Source organism: Cyprinus carpio, chromosome B17, assembly GCF_018340385.1.
Source record: "Cyprinus carpio isolate SPL01 chromosome B17, ASM1834038v1, whole genome shotgun sequence".
NCBI classification, from domain to species: domain Eukaryota; kingdom Metazoa; phylum Chordata; class Actinopteri; order Cypriniformes; family Cyprinidae; genus Cyprinus; species Cyprinus carpio.
In genome coordinates this window covers 317,557-337,763 of record NC_056613.1, presented here as the reverse complement: position 1 = coordinate 337,763, position 20,207 = coordinate 317,557, and the positions used below count along the sequence as shown (strand labels likewise).

At 36.8% G+C, this 20,207-nt stretch overlaps 2 protein-coding genes across 3 annotated transcripts in view; one reads left to right on the top strand and one right to left on the bottom strand.

Moving 5' to 3' along the window:
* The window catches only part of LOC109107413 (RAC-alpha serine/threonine-protein kinase-like), a 55,805-nt gene extending 47,968 nt beyond the window's left edge, over positions 1-7,837 (bottom strand). The window contains exons 1-2 of the mRNA XM_042743135.1: positions 7,534-7,837; positions 1,447-1,579 (exon numbers count right to left, since the gene is read on the bottom strand). Coding sequence (XP_042599069.1) covers positions 1,447-1,495 — 49 coding nt within the window. The 5' untranslated portion in view covers positions 1,496-1,579; positions 7,534-7,837. The remainder of the gene's footprint in view (positions 1-1,446; positions 1,580-7,533) is intronic.
* Positions 7,838-13,796: 5,959 nt separating this feature from the next.
* LOC109086363 (zinc finger and BTB domain-containing protein 18.2-like) lies at positions 13,797-19,671 on the top strand. Of its 2 annotated transcripts, none has more exons than XM_042743133.1 (3): positions 13,797-13,952; positions 15,937-16,360; positions 18,542-19,671. In XM_042743133.1, exons 2-3 carry the CDS (start codon positions 15,951-15,953, stop codon positions 19,491-19,493), a joined length of 1,362 nt encoding a protein of 453 aa, XP_042599067.1. In that variant the 5' UTR covers positions 13,797-13,952; positions 15,937-15,950; the 3' UTR covers positions 19,494-19,671. The 2 variants fall into 2 exon arrangements, with proteins under 2 accessions (XP_042599067.1, XP_042599068.1); XM_042743134.1 differs by lacking the exon at positions 13,797-13,952 and adding an exon at positions 13,965-14,637.
* Positions 19,672-20,207: the final 536 nt, after the last annotated feature.

Here is a 20,207-nt window from a genome sequence, read left to right as displayed (position 1 = left end):
AAAAAATGAAGTAAAAATTAAAACGTGCACGCACAAATCAACTAACAACATGCATTAAAAAGTAAATACGGTGAATTTTCATTTAATACCGACTTCATGTTTTCATTGACATAATTTTCAATGAATGAGGGTGCTAAATAATCATCTAAAGAAGTATTTTCTCAGTGCGGCCGCTTCTATGAGACGTCACACTGGACACAAGAGAAGCAAACCGTGCAAGATAGACTGATACAAGAAACTGATAATGTAAATCTCTCTCATGCATTTGTGGCAGTTTCCATCGCAATACACAACCCTTATCGACTGCATCTGTGACAAGCATCTGGTCACCACAGACAGGACGTTCACACACACACTAGACACGAACGCATCCTCTGCGCAGACAGAAACAGTCAAAGAGAGTTTGATTAATCTAGAGAAGTCATTTAAAGGAGCATCCTGGGTCAATGGGAAACGAGGCTCGTGACCCATTTTTCTAAACTAATATGACATATTTCAGAGTGAAACAGGACATTCAGTGAGAAAAAGAAATGATTTTATTTATGTATTTATGTTTCTAGTTTCAGTTTTAGTTAACTGTAATAACCCTGCAATGAACGTCTAAAGCATTATAAGTAATTTATATAATTAATTTTTATATGTATTTTATTAATATTGTATTAATTTATTATTATAATTATATTCATGCATTATTATTGTTTATTTTGACATTAAGTAATATATTATTAAAATGCAATACAGTTGTCTAAATTAAAATTAATTAATGCACTGTGATTATATTATATTATATTCATAAGAACAAAAAAATTAATAAATGCTTTAAAAAATATATTGCTCATTGTTAGTCAACTATAATAACACTGCAATTTAAATAATTTCAAATAACTTAGATTTTATATTCATTTTACCAATATATTATTTTTAATAAAAGTATTAATCATTAACTTATTTATTATTATTACGATTACAATTTTGACATTTAGCAACACATTATTAAAATGCAATAAAGTTGCATGAATGCACTGTAACATTAACAAAAAATAATAAATGCTCTTTAATATATTGCTCATTGTTAGTTCATGTTAGCCAATGCACTAACTAAGCTTAAACCAATTTTGTTTTTTGAATAACATCACTTATGTATTATTCTCAGTAACAGGCATTCAAAGAGTACAGTAAATAGGGTGAATTTATGATCATGTGGACTTTAACTGATTGTGTAGGAGTTCAGAAACAAACTCAAAATGTCCCAAGACTTTCAGGGAAACTCCAGATTCAGGCGATCAAACGAAACTTTGATTCTTCATGAACTCTGTCAGCACTCTTGATGCTTTAGTGACTTGTTTACTGGAGCCTCTGTGATCTGAAGGGAAGCCTTGAGCTGCTCTGTTCTCTCATGTAACTCACTATCAGAGCCCATCGATACGTGCTAAAGAGCCAACGCACCTCGCTTGTGGAGCCATCCCTCCTTCACGATCACCACGTCCGTCGTCATGCTCTCCGGCGGCAGGCCGTCAGTCTATCCAGATCCGCCGAGTGCTTCGATCCGGCCAGCGTAAAGCCTCTTCACACGGGTCACCTGCGGCACAACGACCAGCAAACTCGTTTAAAACCAATTAAACCAGTGCTGTTCATCACATCTAAACACTTAAAGGGACAGTTCACCCAAAAAAATACAATTCTGTCAGCATTTACTCACCCTCTGGTTGATCCAAACCTGTATGAGACTCCAGTCCCCATTGACTTCCACTGTATTTTGTTTCTATACTGTGGAAGTCAATGGGTACCGTCAACTGTTTGTGTTCAATAGAAAAATAGTAATAGTCCTAGTGATGGCAGAATTATTTCACCCCCCAAGTTGTTACATGATGGTACCCATTGACTTCTATAGTATGGTGGAAAAAAAAACTACAGAAGTCAATGGGTACCGTCAACTGTGTGGTTACCTACATTCTTTGAAAAATCTTCATTTTATGTTCAATAGAAGAAATAGTAAAAGATGGAAGAATTATTTCACCCTTGATGGTCCCCATTGACTTCCATAGTATGGGGAAAAAAACTATAGAAGTCAATGGGTACCGTCAACTGTTTGGTTGCCAACATTCTTTGAAAAATCTTCATTTTATGTTCAATAGAAGAAATAGAGAATTATTTCACCCTCAAGTTGTTACATGATGGTACCCATTGACTTCCACTGTATTTTGTTTCCATACTATGGAAGTCAATGGGTACCGTCAACTGTTTGGTTGCCAACATTCTGCAAAATGTCTTTTTTATGTTTAACAGAAAAAAAAAAGCTGTCAGCATTTACTGAGCCTCAAGCTGTTCCAAACCTGTATGAGTTTCTGGTCCCCATTGGCTTCCACTGTATTTTGTTACCATACTATGAGTCAATGGGTACCAGCGACTGTTTGGTTACCAATATTCTTCAATATATCTTCTTTTATCTTCAACAGATGAAAGAAACTCATACAGGTTTGGAACTCCTTGACAACCTTTTATTTTTTGGTGAACTGTCACTTTAAATACATCAGGGAACTAACAAAAACAGAAACACTTTCTAGACAAACAAAATGCAAATAAACTCAAAGCAAATGCCTGGAGACATTTAAGCCTTGAAAATAACTCTACATGATTATGTTTATAAAGCTCCACCTGTGCTGTGTGATGAATGCATGAATCAATATTTTAAACAATAATTTTAAAGTACACTGCATACATTGAAAAATCTATTTAAAATAAACCTTTTAGGTTTTAACAGACTATGAAATGTGCAGAAACTCCCAATGAATGAAAAAGACATAAAAAAAGCTGAAACAAAATACTACTTTTATTCATGAAGGATACATTAAATTGATCAAAAGTGACTGTAAAGATATGTATAATGTTAGAAAAGATTTCTGTTTCAAATAAATGCTGTTCTTTTGAACTTTCTATTCATTTGTGAATCCTGAAAAATAAAACGTTCAGTCACAGTTTCCACACAAATATTGTGCAGCACAACTGTTTTCAACATTGATAATAATCAGAAATGTTTCTTGAGCAGCAAATCATCATATTAGAATGATTTCTGAAGATCATGTGACACTGAAGACTGGAGTAATGATGCTGAAAATACAGCTGCGCATCACAGAAATAAATTACAGTTTAACAGAGATTCACATAGAAAACAGCTATTTCAAATTGTAATAATATTTCACAATTTTTGCTGTATTTTGATCAAATAAATGCATCCTTGATGAGCAGAAAAGACTTGTTTCTAAAACATTATCATTAAGTGCGAAGTCATTAAGTAAATTAACCCTTTTCTGTGGTAAAATCACTGTGATATGACCAACACAACTTTCAGTGCCTTATTGCTTTTATAAAACTTCAGCAACAACTTCATAAAAGGTTCTAATTCAAAATAAACATCTAAATGTATTAACAACAGACTGCACTGCGCTGAAGTTGAACTGTCCTCTTGAAAACCTCACCGAAACACTTTCGATACGCTCTGAGTCAATCAGCGATCAAATTATTACAATTCACTCTCCACAACAACAACTGCTGCACGTCTGCAGCGCTCGACCGACAGACTTCAGCGCAGAGATAATGTGACACAGTATCAAGCTCAGTGCAGAAGCCACCACTTCCTGTGCTAAAGGAAGACGACTTAAAAAAGTTGGCACCATCGTAAATAAACACAAACGCGTTGACCAGCGACTGTCTGCTTTACAGGAACTCAGTTATTTACAATAAGCAAAGTTCAGACAGGAGATGAAGGACCAAAAGTCACCCATAAATGACACTCCTCGTATTCACTCTGATCTAAATCTAGTGTGCCGCCTACACAGACAGCTTCCATCTGTACAGCATCACCATAAAAATTTAGAATGAAAAACAAACAAACAAACAAACAAACAAAAACAGGTAGGATCTAGTTAAAAAAAAATAGGAAGAAATTTGCACTCAATAACTGAAATGTTCACAAATCATTGCGTAGAAGTCGAAAGACTCAAATAGTATTTTCTTATAAATCATAATTCAAGAATCTTTATTTCCAACTTTGAAAAGTCTATTTTTACAGTGTACACTAGCAAAAATGAGTGCAGGCTTTACTTTGAAGCAATTTTGACTAAATTTATTACATTTCATAAATAATTACAAAGAAAATGCAAGTAACACATTGAATTAAACATGAAATTTTGAAGTAGAAAACCTGAAATACTATTCCAGTAATTTTTTATGTATAACTTTTTATTTATATATTTTTTTACTTCAAAAGAAGCATTTTGCTGTCTACAAAATAAATATTTTGCATAAATAATACATAAAATAATATATATACAAATATATAACAAATATTTGGTACACACAATTACTGAGTAAAATACTTTTGCAGTTTAATCTGTTATATAATTTTAGAATTTAATCATAGTGTTTGGTTAATGTATTTACTGGATATTACATTAAAAAAAATAGGGAAAAGATAAATATAAAAGACTGAATTAGTTGGGTTTTATTTTTTATTTTTATTTTTTTTTGGGGGGGGGGGTACTCCAATAATCTTTTGAATTATTTACAACTTCTAAAAATATATTTTTTAAACTAAACAGCAAATATATAAAGTCTAAACAGTGTATCGATATATAGCACATCCAATTATTGGGAAAAAAAATGTGTATAAAGTACATCAAAAATGTATAATGAATGAAAGTTAAAGTTTAAAACTAAGTTTTTATTTATATATTATTATATATATAATGAAAACTTACTTTTTGTATTTAAATATATATATATATATATATATATATATATATATATATATATATATATATATATATACATACACATATATACACATATAAATTTATTTAATTCACAAAAAAAGGGACAGTGTAAATTAATCAATATTCATGAATGTAAAGGTAACAAAATTAGTTACCTTTAGTTACCAAAATTAATATAACATCTAATATTATCCAAAGCATCCTAAGATGCACCTCATAAAATTGGTTGATTTATAAGAGAGTTGTCACATATTTTGATCACTACAACATTCACATATTTAATATAATCAGTTACATAATTTTCAAATTTTTTAATTATAATCTTAGTTCATGTGTACAACTGCAAAACAGCCAAATAAAAATAAGAGATTCATGAAAAAAAAAAAAAAAAAAATGAAGACGGAAGCGAGTATGTTTTTACCCTGAGCAGCAAACCCAGACCTGCTTTTCAACATGAGCTGAGTGTTTTTACTGCAGCAGTCCACACACACACACACACACACACAGCGAGTGGATGGCACGCAGCCAGAGCTGGCCATCTGAATGAACCCAATACCCTGCTCGGGGTCACATGTTCTGCGGAGCCTGAGGCCCTTCGCTCGCCGTCCCACCCTGACTAAAGTCATTCAAGATTCTGTTAGCGTCTGTAAACTCAGACTCCATTCAATGCAAATGAGAGACATGCAGTCGATGAGGATATGAGTGGATAAAACGGCATTTACAGACTCATATAAAACACTTCTGCACAGACTCGTGCTTCTGTTTTTCAAGCCCACGTTTAACATTCTGCTTTTCTTTACAGCGTAAAGTTCCCAGGAGCGAGCAGAAGTGCGATCTCTCCAATCAGACTGAAACAAGCAGGCAAGGCCAGTCATATCACATGATGTGCTTCTGCGTCATACTGATTCAAGCGGCTCCATCTCATCGCACAATACGCTTGACTGTGTCCGAGCGAGTTTCTGCATTCTTGACATTCTGCATGTTACTGGTGGCACATTTGCGTCAGCGGGACCTGAAGGAACTCGAAGATGTCTCGCAGAAGAATGTCAAACATTCCCTTAGCATCTTCCAGCATCTTCATCCCTCATCCGCCCACGGGTCACATGACGAGGAGACTCCTCACTAACGGCTCAGCACTAGTGTTCGCATGAGAAGATGTCTAGGCCTCAGTTTGACGTGACTGTTAGAAATGTACAGAAATTATACAGTACCAGTCAAAAGTTTGGACACACTTGACTGATTATAAAAACCTTTTGATCTATCTATCTATCTATCTATCTATCTATCTATCTATCATACATCAAAAATTTAGATTTTAAAATGTTAGATTTAAAATATCCATATGCCTATTTAATCTTTTTCCTTTTTATCTCAAATAATTTTTTGATGTACTATTTTAAGATAAGTTTACATAAAAATAAAAACGTATTTATGTGCTATTTAAATATTTTATAGAGAGAGAGATAAACTATCTATAATAAATCTATTTAATATAGCTTTCTATTTGTTTTATCTGTAAATAGTACAGCAAAAATGAATAACTTTTATTTTTAAGTCATTGTAAGTACTATTTAAATATTATATCATTATTAAATTATATATATATATATATATATATATATATATATATATATATATATATATATATATATATATAAAATACTTATTTTATGTATTATTATGTACTATTTTATATATGTACTTCCATAATGTAGATTTTTTTATTATTTTATGTAGTATTTGAAACAGAATGATGAAATTTATGAAGGTGTGTCACATGTTTGAATCACATAATCAGTCCCATATTTCCATTTGTGTGATTTCATAGATTAAATGACTTCACTATTACACTAAAATGTGGAAATCATGCAGAACGAGTAGGTGTGTGGAAGCTTTGGTACTGTACACCCAACCCAAGGTCCTGATTTAATGCTCCACACAACCTATAATCAAAACCAATCAAGAATCAAAGACTAAACAAGCCTGAAGTAAACAAGAGCCATCATGATTAGATGAAGTCACAGCACAGAACCACAAATCAGCTAAAGCAGCGCTTGTGTGAGTGTTTACAGTCAGAGATCCTCTCATTATACTGTCAGCATCTTCAGATCCAGTCATGTGACATACGACCCTCTCTACAGACTTTTACACTGGAATTCACTTATACATGTTCACATCCAATTCATCCATGTCCATATTACTCCAGCGCTCTTCACAGAATACCACGACACGTGTCAAAACAATATGGTAGTACTGTGGTAATTAGTGTTAGTCAGCTCTTCGACGTAAACACAAGCGCCTCAGATTACAGTATGATCAAATATTAACAGGAAGACAGAGAAACGGACACACCGTGTCTCAGTCCGTTAGGCACATGTCGTTTGTAAACACAGCAGGACTGTCACGTACAGAGACATCGGAATGTATATAAACAACGACGAGAGAAACATTGTAACATTCGAATATTGCTACATTTAAACATTGTGGCGTTGGGCCTGCGCGTGCGCGCGCTTTAAGTGACACAAAGTAACAACTGACAGATGAACAAAGAGACGAATAAAGACACTCCTGCGCTTCCTAAACTAGACATCACCGCTTTAACCAGCAGCTAAACCAGTACATTCATTCACCCCGTGTGGGGCGGTTTCATTTGACAGTTCGAGTCTTTTATTTTAGGCCTCTGAGAGAGAAATAACCGCATCCTATTGAGCGCAGCGGAGCTTCTATAACTGACATCAAACTGAATGGAGAGACACTTTACCGAGATGGGTTTCACTGAGGGTTCCGGCGCATTGCTGTGGAGGAGCTCGCTGCTTCGGGTGCTACTTTAATCCCGCAGAAAACAGGTAAAAGTGTTTTGATGAGCACGAGCGTGTCCTCGCCTCTCCTCCACTGCACTCTCCACAGCGAGAGACTCAGCCCGCGGAGAGAGTCCGGCGAGAGCGGCGCGCAGGGTCCTAGAGCCCGCCGCACACTCACACTGACAATACACTGATACTACACTACAGTACAGTACACCACAGTATAATAGAGTACAGTACAGTACACTACACTACACTTCCCACAGCCAGAGACTCAGCCCGCGGAGAGAGTCTGGCGAGAGCGGCGCGCAGGGTCCTAGAGCCCGCCGCACACTCACACTGACAATACACTGATACTACACTACAGTACAGTTCACCACGGTTTACTGCAGTACAGTACAGTATACGACACTACACTCCCCACAGCCAGAGACTCAGCCCGCGGAGAGAGTCCGGCGAGAGCGGGTCCTAGAGCCCGCCGCACACTCACACTAACAATATACTACATTACAGTACCGTACACCACAGTATACTACAGTACAGTACAGTATACTACACTATACTCCCCACAGCGAGAGACTCCAGCCTGCGGAGAAAGTCCGTCGAGAGTGGTTGCCGGGTCACAGAGCCCGCTACACACTCACACTGACAATATACTACACTACAGTACCGTACACCACAGTATACTACAGTACAGTACAGTATGCTACATTACACTCCCCACAGCGAGAGACTCCAGCCTGCGGAGAAAGTCCGTCGAGAGTGGTTGCCGGGTCACAGAGCCCGCTACACACTCACACTGACAATATACTACACTACAATACCGTACACCACAGTATACTACAGTACAGTACAGTATACTACATTACACTCCCCACAGTGAGAGACTCAGCCCTAGGAGAGAGTCCGGCGAGAGCGGGTCCTAGAGCCCACCGCACACTCACACTAACAATATACTACATTACAGTACCGTACACCACAGTATACTACAGTACAGTACAGTATACTACACTACACTCCCCACAGCGAGAGACTCCAGCCTGCGGAGAGAGTCCGGCGAGAGCGGCACGCTGGGTCCTAGAGCCCGCCGCACACTCACACTGACAATATACTACACTACAATACCGTACACCACAGTGTACTACAGTACAGTACAGTGTACTACACTACACCCCCCACGGCGAGAGAGTCCAGCCTGTGGAGAGAGTCTGGCGAGAGCGGCACGCTGGGTCCTAGAACCCGCCACACACTTACAATGACAATATATTACACTACACTACAGTACACTACACCACACTACAGTATACTACACCATGCTACACAACAGTAAAGTATACTACAATATGCTACACTACAGTATACTACACTGCACTATATTACACTACAGTATACTACACTAGACTTCCCACAGCAAGAGACTCCAGGCTGCAAAGAGTCCAACGAAAGCGGAGTGCAGGGTCCTAGAGCCTGCCACTTACTCACACTGACAATACACTACACTACACTAAACTAAGCTACAGAATACTACACCAAACCACACTACACTACAGTATACTGCATTACACTACACTACATTACACTGCACTACACTACAGTATTCTACACCACACTACACTATAAAATACTACACTACACTACAGTATACTACACCACACTACACTACAGTATACTACAGTACAGTACACCCCAGTATTCTACACTACACTACAGTATACTACACCGCACAGCACTACACTACAGTATACTACAATAAACTACACTACAGTAGACTACACTACACTACACTACAGTATACTGCAATGCACTACAAAACATTATACTACACTACACTACAGTATACCGCACCCCACTGCACTACAGTATACTACAATAAACTACACTACAGTAGACTACACTACACTACAGTATACTGCAATACACTACACTACATTATACTACACTACACTACAGTATACTGCAGTGCACTACACTACATTATACTACACTACACTACAGTATACCGCACCCCACTGCACTACAGTATACTACAATACCCTACACTACTCTACACTATACTACAATACATTACACTACACCACAGTGAGAACCTCCAGCCTGCAGATAGAATCCAGCAAGAGAGCCCACCCGCACACTCACACTGACAATACACTACACTACAGTATACTACATCACACTACACTACAGTATACTACACTAACTACACTACACTACTGTACACTACACTACACTATGCTACACCAAACTACACTACACTACAGTATACTACACTACAGACAGGGCTAGAGTTTATACATATGAACAATATAAAATAATTTCATCATTTAATAATTTGCTCACTTAATATTTGATTGCTGTATATGTATAATATAAAAGACATTTATAAAGACACAATAAAGAAAAAATACTATTTGTGTATGTGTATTAACAAAAAAGGCTGTGAAATTATAATGATCTTTCATTTCATTCAAATAAATCGCAAAAGTCTATCCTTTCAACAACCTTTCAATTTTTGTTTATTTTAAATATTAATTAATAAGGTATTTTATTAATTAATTTTAATATTTTATTCCTTTTTTTACATGTATATTTAATTTTATATAAAACTGTTAATGTTTGATCAAGAAAATATGTGATTTGATTTTCTAAACAGTTAACAAACTATAATTTTTTTATTGAATTTTTCATTTTTAATATATTTTAAATATTAACTAATAATATATTTATTATGTATTTTTAAAATATTTTTATTTATTTATTTTATTTTAATATAGAAATTGTTACTTTATGACAAAGATTGTTCCTATATGACAAAGATAATACGTTCAAATAAGAGTATAAAAACTATAATGTTTTTCTATGTTTAATCTTTATTAATTAATATATTATCAAATTTAATAATTTTAAATATTAATAATAATATATTTTATCATTTTATATTTTTTTACATTTTTATTTCTTTTGATTATATGTATATCTAAGTATATTTACAGCATGTTTCTGGAACTTAACAGTATGAATTGTTCACAAGAGATATGAACATTGAGCTAACAGCTTATTTTGCTCCACAGAGGATAGAAAGTGATGACAGAATTGTCATTTTTAGGTGATCAGCTCCTGTGGGGATCTCTTGCATCCCAGCTGATGATGGTAAATCTTCAATGGAAATCCAGAACCCGCAATCCTCTTTTTTTTTTAATTGCATGAACGGCACGAACGGGACCCCCAGAGGACAGCAGAGGAATGTGATGCTTTTGTCTGTCCGGGCGAAGAGAGGCTTGGGCTGGAATGCCATTGATGAGAACGGACAGAAAAAAATTAGCCTCCAGGAAGTTTTCTCTCGCTCTGGCTCTCTGTGGGAACCTCTCGCTGTCATTCCCGGTCCCATGAGCACAACCACTGCATTGTGTAAGCCGTAAACACACCATCCACAAACTACAGCCAACCTCCCTCTCCGGACGAGTGAATGAAACGCATTCCTGCTTCCATCCGAGCCTGAGAAAAATCATTGTGTCTGTGCTGATGTCAGTCAAACAACCAATTATAGTCCTCTTTGTTTACTGTTGATTCAACCTGTGAAACACTAACAAAATGATTGAAAAATTGTCTAATTAGTGATTTAGCTACACTCTTAAAAGAAAAGATAAAAAAAATTATCTGAAAATGCATCAGTGTCTCAGCAATGGATGCTCTGCAGTGAATGGGTGCCGTCAGAATGAGAGTCTAAACAGCTCATAAAAACATCACAATAATCCACACCACTCCAGTCCATCAGACAAAAGCTGAAACAAGACATTTTTAACTAAAATACAAGCCCATAATTCATAATAACACTTCCTCCAGTGCATATCCTGTTGTCTCTCACATCAAAATCCAGCCACATATTTGTTTAGAGCTGTTTTGGCTTGTAAACTGTACTGTATCTGTGCAGATTTCTCTCCTGATTCAGATGAGACCCATTTTTTCACATATTTGAACAGTTTGAACATCTTAAAAATGGATTTGTTTCTTACAAACACGCAGCTTTTGTCTTAAAATGTTAACTGATGGACTGGAGTGGATTACTGTAATGTTTTTATCAGCTGTTTGGAATCTCATTATGACGGCACCCATTCACTGCAGAGCATCCATTGCTGAGACACTGATGCAATGCTACATTTCTCCAAATATGTTCACATGAAGAGCCATTTTTGGTTTTCCAAATAAACAGTTCTTAAACGTATTTCTTGGTGTGAAGAACCTTAAAGAACCTTCTGTGGAATAAAAAAACAGAGAGTGCATCAATGCCAATAAAAAAAAAAAAAAAAAAACTTTATTTTAACTATTCGAATTGTGAAAGAGCTCCAGAGTGAAAGAGCAGACCAGATGAACTAGTACAAGAGGAATCCAAACCTCAGAGTATTGTAAGAACAGCCTGCTTAACCAGTCCTTTAGAGAAGCTTCAAATGGCCCTTTCAAAGCGTTCGACAGCTGGAGTTTGGACAAAAGGTGACCTGAACAGTTGCAGAGGCCATGGGATGAGCAGCTGCAGCTCCTGCTCACGTCTGCGCTGCGTCTACAGGATCAACAACAGTTTGAGTGTCCGTATGGAAGAGCCATCCCAAAATAGCCCTGTGACTATGTTCTTCTGCTGCTTCTGCTCATAAACTGTGTCAACTCCAGTCATGTTGTGTGAAAACCACTGCATGCTGCTTTGTTTCAGTCACATACATTCATTTAGCAGATGTTATTAACTGAATTCATTGAATTCTTAAATTAAAACCTGATGCTCATGTTCTCCAGCTTGATTTGAGACAATCCAAAGAGCAACTTGAGCTTTTGTATAAGAAAGAAAATCTAATTGTCTATACAAAAGAGGCACATGAATAGGAATTTGAAAGAATATAAAAAAAGTTTTGAAAATTAAAAAAAAAAATTAAAATGATTTTAAACTATTTTTAAAATTAGTTTTATTTAAATGTATTTTAAATTATTTTATTTTTCAGAATCCTAAATTGTTCAGTTTATGTTAGTCCAAGTGTAATTAGTGTAATTGTCCAAGTTAAAATATTTTTTATTGATTTTGTTGTACAAACAGAGTAACTTTTCAGGTGAAAATAGTAAGACTGTAGTGCGAGTCAGTGCCAAGACATTCCAGCTCAGAGCAGGATTAGCTTCGATTAGATCCCAGCAAATGCTCTCCTAGCACACAACACATCAGCGCTCTCAACAAAGACCACAGGAGGAGGGGCAGCTTCTCAAAAGACCTCTAATTATACACTTAAACGCATTGAAAGAGTGGAATGCATTTAGGCTGGATGGGTTTGAGAGGATCAATGCAATTTGCAATCTTAAAAAATAACTTTAGCATCTAGAGCCCTCTCCAATAACACTTCATTTTCTAGAGAAAGAGAACAATCTCATATTGGCACTCTTTAGTTTAAGTTCCTCTTCACCTCGCTTTGTGTTTGCAAATTTTTCTTAGTTTAAGCTTTTCTTCTAACCAGAAATGCACCAGGTAGGTGTCATATTTAAAACAGTTTATTAAGTTAATTAAAAAATAAATAAATCATGACCAATTGATTTAATTTAAATTCACAACCCCGAGATTTAAAATGCATTTGTCATTTTGAAATTAACCCATTAAAATCAGTTAATATAAAATTTAAATATTGCATATTAAGATATTCAGATATTGTAACTTGTGAATAAAACCCAAAACATAAAAAGTAAACAAAAAAATACTACATAATAGATTTTTTAAACGCACAACCTCAAGATATAAAATGCATCATTTTGAAATTAATTCATTATATAAAAATAAGGCCGATATTGCAACTTGTAAATAAACACCAAAACATGAAATCAATAAAAAATGACAAAATAAACGTTTTTTTAACACACAGCCTCAACATGCAAAAAATGCATTTCTGAAATTAACCCATTTTTTTTTTAATTAAAGCAGATATTGTAACTTGTGAATAAACCCCAAAACATAAAAGATCTATAAAAAAATGAAACAAAGGCAAAATAATAGATTTATTTTTACATTTACATTTACATGTATGTATTAATATATATATTTACATTCATTTTACATTTATAACTCTTTATTTATTTAATTTAATTTAAGAGAAATGTCTTTTGTGAAATGCAGAGTAACACAGCTGTAGTTCAAGTGAACTCTGCTACTTACTGCCCCAGTGTGAGTTTGTCCTGAAGTACAGTACACTGGTGTTATCGCGAGACTGGACCATTAACAACCTGCTTGACACACACACACACACACACTCAGCGCGGAGCTTCACCGCACCGGACTCGAATCGCGCTGAGGAGCGGAAACACGGGCTCAACATCTGGACACACACCATGAGAGCACGCGGCTCCATCTGAGGAAACAGCGGTGAGTGCGCGCTTTGATCCGGACTCCAGTGTGACACAATGTTTCCGCGGCGCGTTTGATCCCCGACTCTGTCCGCGTTCCGCCGCCGCTCTTCACGACACCGGAGTTTATAACGCGACCTGAGCCGCATCAGCTCACGGGATGTTTGGGCGTGATATCAGGCATTAAAGGAGGAGAAAAGCGCTTAAAAGTTCCGCGTAATGCACCGCTGTCTTGTTCTCGCGAGTTTGGTTTAAAACAAAAGTACCCTGTCATGAGCTCGATCGCGCTTCTAAAACTTTAATATCAGCGAGACGCGTCCGTCTGTCTGTATAAAAATCGTATTAGAATTATAACGCGTTAAAAATTTAAAAACTCAGAGAAGTTTGAGGTTTCTTTAGAGGAACATATGGCATAAAGACACAGCTGGAGATTTGAGGCTGATGTCAGAGCAGCTGACTCTACCAGAACACACGCACACACACACACACGCGCGCGCACGCTCTTTCTCTCCGCTCACATGGACGAGAGGTTGCATTCAGTCGTCTGCTGCTCTGGATCTGTTCTCTTCATTGAGTTTATATGATGTTTGAGTTGGAGATGTGAGATGTTGTTTGCGCATGACTGGATTGAAGCTCTTTCACTGCTGCTGTTCGATGGGAAGCGCAAAGTGAAGATCAACTTGTGTGAGCTCTGAGAGAAGAGGGTATGTTGAGATTTGCGATCATTATTTGTTATACATTCCAAGCTTAAATGTTTAAACAAGTTGACTTTTATTCACTGTCTTGAATTCATTTAAATATTTGACATTTGCAAAATCAGGGAACCGCTTCTTGTTTTTAATGATATGCTTTTGTTCGTCTTTGGTGGCCTGTATGCTGAGTTAGATTCTTTTGTAGCTAGGAATTATAATTCTGAGACAGCTGTTTGTTGTGCAATAAAAAGCATCTTTGAAACTCAATTAAAATGTCAGTTTTTGACAGACATACTGAAGCTGCGCGGTGCAAACATCTTGGAAGGAACTGGTTTTTAATGTAGGATATCTTCGGTGGCCTGTATGGTGAATTAGAAGTGTAATAAAAGTCTGTTTTTGTAGCTTATAATTCTGAGATTGTTGTGCATCTTTGAAACGCAAAATCAAATGTAAATTTTTGACAATCGTTATAATGTAACTGCCTTACAAACATCTTGGAAGCACAACTAGTTTTTACTGTAGTAGGTTGTTTCTAGTTGTTGGTCTTCAGTGGTGTCTATGTTGAATTAGAAGTGAAATTATTATTTTGTAGACTGAAACTATAATTCTGAGTTTCTTTGAAACAGAATTGCATGTCAGTTTTTGACATTTATCGAGGATGCACATTGCAAACATCTCGGGAGAGCAACTAGTTTTTAATATATTACGATAATGTATGTGTACTGTATGTTAAATAAGTAGTGAAATAAACATTCTTTTGTAGCTTGAAACCTGAGACAGCTGCATTAAAAAGCATCTTTGAAACAATTAAAATGTCAGTTTTTGACAGACATGCTGCAGCTGCATTGCAAACATCTTGGAAGCACAAAAGATATTACTTTTGTTTGTCTTTGGCTGCCTTTAAGTTGAGTTAGAAGTGAAATACAAGATTCCTTTATAGCTTCAAACTACAATACTGAGTTCTGAGTGTTTGGAACTCAGCCAAATGTCAGTTTTTTGACTTTCTCAGTGGCCTTCAGTGTGTTTTCATGCTGAATCAGAAAGATTTTCTGTTTCTATTTTTCATTTTGTTGTGCATTGTTTATTTTATACGATGCAGATTGTTTCATGGGAAAATAACATGCAAAAACTTCTTCTGCATGCATACGAGAAGCGCTAGAAGAAAAAAAGCATGCTGCTCGGAAACCCACGGGTCGTGTTTGTAATGCAGCACACAGCTACTTTTGTTTGTCTCCGGCGGCCTGTAGATGCACCGTTGTGAATGGCTACCCGCCGTTTATTTAACATCCAGTTTTTCCTGTTTTCTGGCAGATCACACCATAAGAATGGAGTTCCCAGACCACAGCCGGCAGTTACTGCAGTGTCTGAGTCAGCAGAGACACCAGGGCTTCCTCTGCGACTGCACTGTGCTGGTGGGAGAGACGCGGTTCAAAGCGCACCGAGCCGTCCTGGCCTCATGCAGCATGTACTTCCACCTCTTCTACCGTGACCAGCTGGACAAAAGAGACGTGGTGCATCTGAACAGCGACATTGTGACAGCGCCGGCGTTCGGGCTGCTGCTGGAGTTCATGTACGAGGGAAAGCTGGAGTTCGGCGCTCTTCCGGCGGAAGACGTCTTGGCAGCGGCCAGCTACCTGCACATGTATGACATCGTGAAAGTGTGCAAAGGAAAGCTGAAAGATAAGGAGGTGTGTGAGGTGGAGTGCAGCGAGAAGGCAAACGGTCACTCCGACAGGTAATATAGTATGATACTGCATGCATATAAGCTACCCAGGCACTTCCATGATATACTTAAAGTGCTCTAGTACTTCTTAAGGGGAGACACTGTATTTTCATGCACCTGTTTGTTTTTTTCAGACTAGTGGAACAAAAACATCCAAAAGACACCGTTAAGTGTTTCTTTTACAGCACTTCATCTATTTGTGTCAATAGATTTCAATTGCAATACATATTTTTAAAGACCGTTTACTCAAAATGAGTTTTTTCTCGTATACTGAGCCATAAATCTCCACTTCAGTAGCACTTACACACACCGAACTTTACATTTTCATTCCTGTCTGTAAAGGTTTTTACAGAGGGATTCGTATTTAATTTACTTGATTATATACAACATCTTATGCATCTTATTATATACAAATCAGTGCATATTTCATTAAATAATGCATCATTTGCATATTTAAACCTAACATTTGTGCAATTATCAATGTAATCATTCAACTGATAATATTAGTTAATTTTTTTTATCATACTTACCTGCAGTGTCTCGTCTTAAGATAAACATAAGATCATCTAAGTGTACTCAACTGTGCTATTTTGGGACACTATGAATATGAACTTAAATGCACTTTTAACATAATATCTCTGTATTTAAAAAATGCATTTAGTTACCGATTGTGGTACGCTTGAAGCATCTTTCATACACTCAAGTGTACTCCTCATACAATTTTTATAATACAAAGTGAGTATGTTAAAAGTGCATTTTAGTTTATATTCCTGGTGTCCCAAAACAGCACAGTTGAGTACACTTAGATGATCTTAAGTTTATCTTAAGAAGTACTAAAGAATCATTTTTAGCACTGTATATTATGTACAAAATTAATGCTCAAAAATAGAGCACTTTCAGTATATTATGGAAGTGCACTTTTTTCACCTGGGTACTGTATGTTAAATTGGTGGTGAAATAAACTATTCTTTTGTAGCTTGAATCTTTAAATCTGAAGCTGATGATACACGTGGCAACTTTTTGAGCAATGTTGCCATAAATTATCCTGATAGAAATTTGTTACCCATTCTTAATGGGAAAGTGCCCAAGCAAAATTGCTCAAAAAGCTGCCCCATGTATCATCAGCATCAGACAGCTGTTTGTTGTGTATTAAAAAACATCTTTGAAACACAATTAAAATGTCAGTTTTTGACAGCTGTGCATCAGAAACATCTTTGAAGCGCAGCTCGTTTTTAATGTAGTAGGATATTACTTTTGTTTGTTTTCAGTGACCTTTACGTTGAATAAGAAGTTCAATAAAATTAGTTTGAAACAACAGTTGTGTCACTGCAGCACAGAAGCAGTCATAAGTAGCACAGGTATATTTGCAATAGCCAGCAATACATAGTATGGGTTAAAAATATTGATTTCTATTTTATGCCAAAAATCATTAGGATATTAAGTAAAGATCATGTTCTATGAAGATATTTTGTAAGTTTCCTACTGTAAATATATCAAAACTTAATTTTTGATTAGTAATATGCATTGCTAAGAACTTCATTTGAACAACTTTAAAGGTGATTTTCTCAATATTTAGATTTTTTTTGCACCCTCAGATTCCAGATTTTCAAAAAGTTTGTATCTCAGACAAATATTGTCCTCCTAACAAACCATACATCAATGGAGAGATTATTTATTCAGCTTCAGATGATGCATAAACCTCAGTTTCACAAAATTGACCCTCATGACATTTGAGTTCTGCCCGCTTGAAACTCACGACCAAATGTCCATTTTTGACTCTGCCTTAAAAGAACCTCAAAGTGTCTGTACTTTATCAGTGATTTTCTTTAGAAAACTTTTACTTCACAACATTCCAGAGCATAATATTGTACCTTTTACTACACCGGCACGTTTCATATTAAATACCATTTAATACTTAATCACACTAGAAATCTAGTACTTTCTTATTTTTACTCAAATATAATTCAAATGTTCTACATTTTTAATGTTCTAAGTACTCAAAGTAAAAACTTTTATTTATGAAATATAGTGCAGTAAAAAGTATGACATTATGCTTTGGAATGTAGTAAAAGTAAAACACAAAATGTACTTGAGTACAGTAAAAATACTTCTCTACTGTCCACCTCTGCATGATGTTGTGTCAGAAGGATTTTCTGTGAGATAAAGCCTCTTTTTTTCTTTCTGTCGTGCAAGGTCCCCGGACCTTGTAGGTGTCAATTATGTGTCAGCGGAGGCCGAGGCCTGTGTCCGAACAGCTGGAAAAACAAAAGCTGATGTCAGTAGTTCAGCCGTCCCTGTGTCCCAGAGGTCCCGGGCGTCAGATGACACGGACCGCGCGCTGGATTTGTCTTTCAAGCCTCTGTCGAGTCGAGACGCCTTCCACCCCTCCTACGTCTCGGGACAGCTGGCCCTCGACAGCCAGCAGCAGGGCACCGAGCCACTTGTTAAAGACGAACATGACTTGCTGTCAGAGCAGGAGGACGGTGATCCGGTGAGCCCGGAGAGCCAGCGCTTTGGGAATATCGCCAGGAGTTCGGTGGTGACAGGGTTCACTGCCCTCTTCCCTGAAAACAAGGCCACGGCTTCGCTGCTCCCTCCGGACGACGACCTGATGGAGGAGGAGAATGAGCTGCGTGTGCGTTCGGAGCATCATCTCAGGGACAGCGAGGGCGAGGATGAAGACGACCTGGCGTCCTCAGACATCTCCACGTCCAGCGGGGTCCTCCTCCCGCCGGGCAGACAGCAGGTCTGCGTGTGTCCGCTCTGCAGCAAGGTCTTCCCGAGCGCACATGTGCTCCAGCTCCACCTCAGCTCGCACTTCAAGGAGAAAGACGGCGTTCGCTCCAAGCTCTCGCCTGACGGCTCCGTCCCGACCTGCTCGCAGTGCGGCAAGACCTTCTCCTGCATGTACACGCTGAAGCGGCACGAGCGCACGCACTCCTCCGGCGAGAAGCCGTACACCTGCGGACAGTGCGGGAAGAGCTTCCAGTACTCACACAATCTGAGCCGGCACGCCGTGGTGCACACGAGAGAGAACCCACACGCGTGTAAGTGGTGCGAGCGGCGCTTCACACAGTCCGGAGATCTGTACCGACACATACGCAAGTTCCACTGCGGCCTCGTCAAGACACTCGCTATTGGATAAAAGTGGTGCAATCACATCCTTTTGTAGAAGTACAACATCAGTTTTTATGAATAATAATATCCGGTATTTTGCAGGTGGCAGAAAATAGGTTCATTAATGACTATAAAACACAAACAGTTTGATGCACTTGGGTTTTTGACATCATATATATGTGTGTGTGTGTGTGTGTGTGTGTGTGTGTGTGTGTGTGTGTGTGTGTGTGTGTGTGTGTGTGTGTGTGTGTGTGTGTGTGTGTGTGTGTGTGTTAAATATATTTAAATATAATTAAAGTATATTGCATATTTCATATACAACTGATATATATACATTAAAATATATATTATTTTATATATTTCACACACACATATATATTAGTGCTGTCAAACTATTAATCACATCCAAAATAAGTTTTTGTTTACATAATATATGTGTGTGTACTGTGTATATTTATTATGTATATATAAATACACACACATCCATGTATATATTTCAGAAAAATATGTTATGTTTATATATTAAATATATTTATGAATATGTACATGTAAATATTTTCAAAATATATATTGTATATGTTTGTCTTTATATATACGTAATAAATATACACACTACACACACATATTATGTAAACAAAAACTTTTATTTTGGATGTGATTAATCGTTTGACAGCACTAATATATATATACATACATATACATGTGTATATAAAACAGTTTATATATATACACATACATACAT

Bases quoted from the DNA above. Each gene is read 5' to 3' on its own strand.
- LOC109086363 (XM_042743133.1), top strand. From the start codon at position 15,951: ATGGAGTTCCCAGACCACAGCCGGCAGTTACTGCAGTGTCTGAGTCAG. The intron at 16,361-18,541 runs GTAATATAGTAT...CTGTCGTGCAAG, and splicing joins GCAAACGGTCACTCCGACAG to GTCCCCGGACCTTGTAGGTG.